Raw genomic sequence first — 7500 nt, forward strand, 5'->3', positions numbered from 1 at the left:
CACACACACACACACACACACACACACACACACACACACACACACACACACACACAGGCATATTTCAGAATCCTTCTTATGTTTTTGGTAGTTCATACAGGGTGAACAAACCTGTCTGAATGATTAAGACACACTCTGAGTCTTATACACAGATGTTCCTATCACTGAGATGGTAATGAGAGACCGGGACAGGAAACTATAACCCTCAGACACAGTAATGAGATGTTGTGTGTTGGTGATGTTTACATCCCAGATGTAGGAAGGGAAGAATGAAAAAAGAAAAGAAAGAAAGAGAATGAAAGAAAGAGAGCAAATAACGTGGATGTATATTTACATGCAAAGGTTGACAGAAACTAAAAACAATTATCTGCTGAGAATAATATGCCAATAAATTAACTATTACAATTATTATCCAACACTCTGACCCTATTTCTTTAATCCTGATTTATTCCGCCCACGCAATGCCACCCAGCAGGACTTTTAAACCCTCATAACGATACGCACGCTTAAACAATTATATATGAAACACGCAAGATATAATTCCAGGTTGGACGCTTGATGAATCACACACACAACAATGCACACTTTTGTATTTATATAAAATATTTATTTGTTGAGCATAAATACAGTGGGACAGATTATGTTCTTAGTGGTTTGTTGAGATTATTGCGACCAGAAAATAACTTCCCATTAACAATAGCCTATTCTCTTCAGGTCAACAGCAGCGCAAAAGCTGTTCTGTCCATAAAGTCCCACCAGATCTAAAACCTTTTTTTAATCAATAACCTGCAGATGATCAGCATTCCGCGCTGTCCAGCATGGAGAAAAAGAAGGAGCACACACTCGACCACGGTCCACTGCAATACTCTTCGCCCCGGTTGGCCTTGTTCACGGGCGTGCACTCTTGACCACTGACGGTGGTCGACTTGACAGTCTCCCGATCGTCTTTGTGCGTGGTAGTGGTGGTGGTGGAGGGACGGGGGGTGGTGGTGGTGGTGGAGGGGGTGGAGGTGGTGGAAGAGCGGGAAGCACGCATGGTCGTGGTCTCGTGGTCGGCTCGCGGGCCCCCCGGGCCGAGTTTGAAGTGTACTTCTCTGGGCGCGCGCTTACACATCGAGGCTCTCACCATTGCGCGAGTGTCCTTGCACAACTGGCCCTCCATCTTTTTCAGCGTGCGGGACACCTGTTTCCAGAAGCCCGCGGGGTTTGAGATGTAAGCCGGGCAGCGTGCGGGTTTGCCGACGTACTCGCACACCTTCATGGAACTCACTCCGTCCCTGGCAGGTGCTTCCTCCGAGTTCTCGCAGCTGATTCTGAGCTTCACCACATCCCGCTCTTTCTTTGACGCCCAGGTACACTGAAGGCTGTTCTTGGTGGAGAATTTTCCTTTGGGTTCGGTGGACCTCATCCCTCTGTCCGCTCTGCCGGAGCCCCTGACCCGGACCGGCTCCGTCTCTCGATCCCCGGCGAGGAGCTCCCTGCGCCCCTTCTCGCGCGCAGCGTCTGATACGCAGACCTGTTGCGCGAGGCACGCGAGCAGCAGGCAGGAAAACGAGGTCTTCAGAATCACCATTTCAACCTTATAAAACCCGCAAACCTGCACAAATAAATGATAATGTTTAAGGACATGTGGCTGGAAATGATGAAAACGTTTTCTTCTGACAAATGTAATTACTGCAAGTCGCTTTGGATAGAAGCGGCTGCTAAATGCCCTGAATGTAAATGTTTTATGCCCCTCAAAAAAGGTAAATACACCTTTAAATAACGAATTCTACGCCCCTATCAATTAAATGCACTTCATAATATTGTGTGTTGTTATTCCAATAGGCTACTTACTCAAAATCACAAATGGGATGATAGTCCTTGCTCAAATCGAATTGCATCTACAGGCATCCCGGGCATCGCACATGGCATTTATAGCGGCACGCCCACCGCTCCAACCCTACACACACAAACACAAATATGCGCTCACGCTTCTACACGCACACGTGATGTGCATGCGCCACAGCCTCGGCGGTATGTCTTTGATGTGGCGTCGGCTCCGCAGCTCGTTCTACGCGTCCAATTACCAGCACAAGAGATGAAATTCCGAATATGATGGTGATTGGTGATAGGCCAATTAAACGTTAAATCGGTATCTATTTTATATACCTATTTGATTTTTTAACCTTATTTAAGTTACAAATCACAATATGGCAATTCATTGCCATGTTCCCGTGTTCAAACTTTTGGGCGGTTTAGAAATCGATCGTAAAGGGATCGAATCTTGTAATGCAATTTATTGGTCTTATTAATTAATTAATTAATTAATTAATTAATTAATTCATAGGCCTACCGTATTCACAGCAAGGTAGCTGAATAGACATGGTGCCCATAAAGATGGTGTCCATGGAGGTTACTTCCTCAAAACCCTTTGAACGTTATCATTATGAAAATTGCTTGAGTCACCAACAACAACGCCGAATATTCTTCTTTGTACAATTAGCTTTATGAAACAACGCCACCCTGTGGTGGTTTGTTGCGCGCATGCAAAACAAGTTATATTCAGTTTTACATTTGCGGGCTATGTGTGTTATGGTAATTATCTTTTTCATATAGCCTACGCTCTATCGAAATATGCAGAACTGTCAGTATGATCTTAATAGCAATCCCCTTCCCCCTCGTAAGACTTTGCAAATGGTCCGGACCATGTGGTTTCCACATTAGCACCAAACGAAGTCCTTCTCGGGTTCTTCTCTTCTGCCTCCCCAGTGAAAGACACACAGGTGCTGCTCCCCTCCATTTGGGCCGCAGGAACCTCCAACAAAACTCACCCCATCCCCCTCTGGACTACAGTCGCTATGTTTGCGTGGGGTCAATCCGCCGAGCGATCCACAGGCCTGTTTCGTTGAGTTTACTTTGAGCCACTTCCTGTCATTACGTTCTGTTATCATTGGCTGTGTTTTAACTGCGTCTAGCTTAATGGTTGTCCTCCGCCAGACACTGGCCTGCTGTTAGGTTGGGATAAAGGCGGCACAAGGAGTCCATTTATAAAATAAAAAAGTAACCGACACCCTCTGCCCCCCCCCCCCCCCCCCCCCCCCCCCCATAAGTAAACACAAAGGAAGAACCAGACAAACACAGGCAATGAAAAGTCATCTAGGTTACTTTATTTTGTTTCATTCACTATTTGTTTACATCTCCATTGTAGGACCTATTAAATCGTATTCATTACATGATACATGCCTGGCCTGTAGGTATGCCTGAGTATACAGTGCAGTTTTTAGACTTCACTAGTGTACAAACAGCAACACATATTACCATATGTTTACACTGCATCCAACCACACACGCAGACACATACACACACACGCACAGACACACACACACACACACACACACACACACACACACACACACACACACACACACACACACACACACACACACACACATACACACACCAACATGACACACACTTACACGTCTTCAAACATCTAACTCAGACGCCACAGGTGGGGAAACGGCGTCTCTCTGTTCTGTGTCCTCTGACTGATGATTCCAAATAGATGGGAATAGAGATCTTCAAAAGAGAACCGAGGTTGGTACAGTTCTAGATCTGCTGCAACTTGGCGACCTGCAAAAGAACAGGGGAGAATAACTGTGAGACAGGTTCAGACAAACTCGATTGATCTAGTTAGAGTTTGTTTCTGTTTAAATATGAGAAACAAAAAGAAACATTGGAGCTAATCAACTCCTCGGTTTTAGAGAACCACTTCATCAGAGTGCAAATTACAACACCACCTGCACCCACAATCCTGTTGGATATCATGTCATCATAATCTGCAAAAAAACTGCTTATAATCGAACGCAATGAAGAGAACTGAGTGTGCTAGCATGAACTCAGCTCCTCTTCATCACGATACGGTCGTTTCCACCCACCTGTGTGTTAAACACGCCAGCCTTAGTTATGGAACCAGCCGATGAAGTAGCTGCAGAAGCCATGGAGGCTCTTCCAGCAGTACTCTGTGGCCATGCGGGACGCATCAGACCCCTCCGTTGGACGGGGGATGGTGTTGGGGGAGGCCTTCCCCTGCTTGGTGGTGGGCTTCTTGGGCTGGCTGGCTGCCTTGCTGCCTGCCCCTCCCTGGGGCTTGGCGGGCTGCGGCTGGGGCCTGGCAGGCTGGGGCTTGACAGGCTTGTACGGGCTCGCGGGCTTAGCCTGGGCCGGTGCCACGGGTCTCCTCTGGTCCTGGCTGGGCTTGGAGGGCTTGCTGGTGGTGGTGGTGGCGCTGGTGGTGGTGGCGGAGGTGGCGGCGGCGGCGGCGGCGGCGGCACTGCTGGACCCGGCGGAGGTCTTGGGCCAGGCGGCCAGGAAGGTGACGTGGGCCTCGTCGGGGTACTTCTTGCACATGGCAGGCCGGTAGATCTTGGGCCCCTGGCAGGCGTGGCTCAGCTTCCTCAGCTCCCACATCACCTGGGTGAAGTAGTGGCGGGGGTTCTGGCTGTAGGCGCGGCACAGGTTGGGCTTGCCCTGGAAGTCGCAGTAGTAGGAGCGTCCCGCCGCACCGCCCGGGGCGCTGGGGCCCCTGCAGGACACGCGCAGGCGGGTGTAGTCCCCGGCTCCGGACACCGCCATGGCGCAGGCGTCCTTGCTCTTGGTGCTGAAGCGGATGGGCTCGTCCCAGATGCCGCGCTGCGAGGGCTGGGCCGGTGCCCGGTGGTCCACGCTGTTGTCGCTCTGCGCGTGCGACACGCAGGCGAGCGTCGCCAGCAACGCCAGCAGCAGCGGCATCCTGACGCTGGTCCTCATGGCCGGGGGTCGGGGTCGGAGTCAACGGCTTCTCGTCGGTGGGCTGGGTGTCGGGTGTGGTGTTGCGTGCCGGGGGGAGGTTGAGGTGTGAGCGAGGGTTGGAGGTGCGCTAGGCTTTTAAACGGCAGGGGTGCACAAAGAGGGCATTGATGGCCGCACACATTGGCTCAGCCCCCCACCTCCAGACCCATATGAAAATAAGAGGGGGGGATGCATGTGTGTGCATGTGTGTTTAGATGTATGTGTTTATATACCGTGTATGTGCATGTGTGAGAGGGGGTAGGATGGTGGTATTGAAGGGTCGGTATACATATGAAGCCAAATGTAGAAAAAAGGGTCCCAGGACATTATATAAACTCCTATAAAAGGTTCTTTGAGTACAGCTAGGGAGGAGGGGGTGTGGGGCAGAGAGTTGTAGCAGCAGGTTAGCCAAGCTATTTCCTCCTGGTTTTTTTCCAGCAGGTCCAGGATGTTCTGAGCACACTTTGGCCGGAATCTGATGCTTCTATCTTGGAACAAAAAGTACCAACGCTGTTCGAATCACCACGAGTACATACTCATAGCATGGCCCATGCAGTAGTCATTACTGAATGAGCTTTGTCCCTTCTGCCATTCTTGCACACACTAATCACCCTCCCTAGTGGCCTATTACATCGATCTTATCTTATCGCACGTGGCTGTTTTGTGTACCGTCTTAGTACTGGGCATAAGCATGCACTCTTTGATGTCAAAATGCATTTTCTCTTTGATGACAGTACCTGACTTCCTATCCATCTATCTTTATATGCATCACTTATTACACTTGGATTGTACAGCGTATTTCACATACACACATGCAAACGTGCAGTTGCATGCATTACCGTAAAATGAAAATGTTGCATCCAGAAGAAACCAGAATGGCAAGGCCTGCTGATGCACATGAAGCTCAGGTGGTGGACGTGTGGTTGTGTGTCTGAGAGGATGAACGTTAGTTGTGCTTCCCTTGCCTTATTGTCCACTTGTCTTCCTCTTATTATGTCATTGTTTAACTCCAACCATTTCATTCATAAATGCTATTATCTAGTTCAAGTAATTTGATTTAAGACACAACAAATACACAAACAAACCAATGGCCAACAGCTTCTACTGAATGGAGATCTTTATTCAGTTTTGGGGTCCACAGCACCAAGTGTTCACAGCACTGGCTCCGGACACCAGGGCGGCTTCCAAAATCATTCCCCTGTTCACTCATTCCCATATACAGTGAGCACCATATATAGTGAACACTATAGTACACTATTTAGCAAGTAGGGCAGGAAAAAGGGGGAAATCTGATTATGCATCAGAAATCTATTCACTTGATGGGAAACCATGCATAATGCAACTTTTTTTCACTGTCCATTAGAGGTACTTCATATAGGAAACCAAATTTGCTCACTCATATTTTGAACTGCATTACAAAATAGTGATCCACCAAAAAGTGTAGGCTGCTACTATACAGGGAACAGGTGAAAGATTTTGGACATGTCCAATATGGCAAAAGAAGTACCACAAGTACCTTTGCTAAAATGGTGTGGGGGAAACCCAATGTAGGATCATGAGTTGTTCGATGTAAGCCGTATTCTAACTTTCTTTGTGTCTGTGCTACGCAAATATGATCAAGCTAGCTAACTTACTAGTTAGCTAGCCGAATCACTTGTTTTTATCCCTTTAATTAACATTTTCATGCTTTACATTGAAATACCAGTCCCTTTAATAAAAGTGTCTATTTGGATAATGAAACTCAGACCTAATGGCATTGGCTAAATCCCCAGCATTCCCAGAAAGAGTAAAGACAAAAACATAACGAAGAAAATATCTACTGACATGGTTATAAAACAAACATTAACAAAAAAATATATAAAACACTCAAAAGCCTTGAAAGTGTAAAAAATGTACACTTTTCACTGTGTTGAATCGAAAATCAGCAAATAAAGAGTATAAATAAATTGGTTTCCTAACATTCATCTATAAACATAGCAATAATTCTCCGACATTTTACATGATATTGATACACAGAAAATGGCTGAGCTGTTGTTGTGATAAAACTGCAAAAAAGTGAGCACATGATCATCGTTGAATTGTGATTGGCTGGCTTGAGATCCCATTAGGGAGGACTTTAATGGATGTGGCGGGGGGAGGGGAGGCAGAACAGTTGGGGTAGGGGTGTGTCCATTCTAGAAACTTCTCTCATGTGTAGTCTTTTGTTTGCAATGTGTTTAGGATTCATCTGTAGAAAAAAACTGATTAGTTCAACATTTAGGTCTGCAGAGAAACACAGATATTGTTGCACAATCTTTGTTGGTGATTTAAAATGTGCAGTGATCCATACACGTACCATAGTGTTGAGTTTAGTTCCAGTTTTCTTGTCCACTGCAGAGAGAGGGATAGAAAAACACTAATTAACATTTGAGGCTAATATGTTATGTCTGGGAATATTAATAATATGATAGGTATTGGAGTATGAAGAACAAGTTACTCCTTGGGTTATGAAGAATAATTAGTCCTAGGAATTAGAAGAGAGTTAGCCCTGCGAACAGGCAGAATATGTTAAGTCTTGGAATATGAAGAATAAGTTTGTCCCGCGAAGAATATGCAGAATATGTTAGTCCTTGGGATATATCTTTCTTAGGTAAGAAGAAATTGTAATGGATACCGTATGGATGGAAGTCTCATTAATGTCCACCGAAC

General features: G+C 46.5%; 3 protein-coding genes across 9 annotated transcripts in view; all 3 read right to left on the reverse strand.

Moving 5' to 3' along the window:
• Positions 1-585: 585 nt before the first annotated feature.
• On the reverse strand, positions 586-2904 carry fgfbp1b (fibroblast growth factor binding protein 1b). The gene is made up of 3 exons (XM_030352650.1): positions 2814-2904; positions 1837-1942; positions 586-1597 (listed from the first exon to the last, which is right to left on the reverse strand). The coding sequence occupies exon 3, from the start codon at positions 1571-1573 to the stop codon at positions 797-799; it is 777 nt and encodes a 258-aa protein (XP_030208510.1). The 5' UTR covers positions 1574-1597; positions 1837-1942; positions 2814-2904; the 3' UTR covers positions 586-796.
• Positions 2905-3127: 223 nt separating this feature from the next.
• fgfbp2b (fibroblast growth factor binding protein 2b) lies at positions 3128-4898 on the reverse strand. Its single transcript, XM_030352649.1, has 2 exons — positions 3921-4898; positions 3128-3615 (listed from the first exon to the last, which is right to left on the reverse strand). The coding sequence occupies exon 1, from the start codon at positions 4789-4791 to the stop codon at positions 3943-3945; it is 849 nt and encodes a 282-aa protein (XP_030208509.1). The 5' UTR covers positions 4792-4898; the 3' UTR covers positions 3128-3615; positions 3921-3942.
• A 1013-nt stretch (positions 4899-5911) lies between these two features.
• prom1b (prominin 1 b) overlaps positions 5912-7500 on the reverse strand; it is a 24974-nt gene continuing 23385 nt past the window's right edge. For all 7 annotated transcript variants that reach the window (XM_030352643.1, XM_030352646.1, XM_030352642.1 and 4 more), the window contains 2 exons: positions 7148-7182; positions 5912-7039 (listed from right to left, as the gene is read on the reverse strand). Coding sequence is in view for 1 of the 7 variants with exons in the window: in XM_030352648.1 (XP_030208508.1) it covers positions 7161-7182 (22 nt within the window). In the remaining 6 variants the exon portion in view is untranslated. The remainder of the gene's footprint in view (positions 7040-7147; positions 7183-7500) is intronic.

Source organism: Gadus morhua, chromosome 3 (genome assembly GCF_902167405.1).
Source record: "Gadus morhua chromosome 3, gadMor3.0, whole genome shotgun sequence".
NCBI classification, from domain to species: domain Eukaryota; kingdom Metazoa; phylum Chordata; class Actinopteri; order Gadiformes; family Gadidae; genus Gadus; species Gadus morhua.

Bases quoted from the DNA above. Each gene is read 5' to 3' on its own strand.
- fgfbp1b (XM_030352650.1), bottom strand. From the start codon at position 1,573: ATGGTGATTCTGAAGACCTCGTTTTCCTGCCTGCTGCTCGCGTGCCTC.
- fgfbp2b (XM_030352649.1), bottom strand. From the start codon at position 4,791: ATGAGGACCAGCGTCAGGATGCCGCTGCTGCTGGCGTTGCTGGCGACG.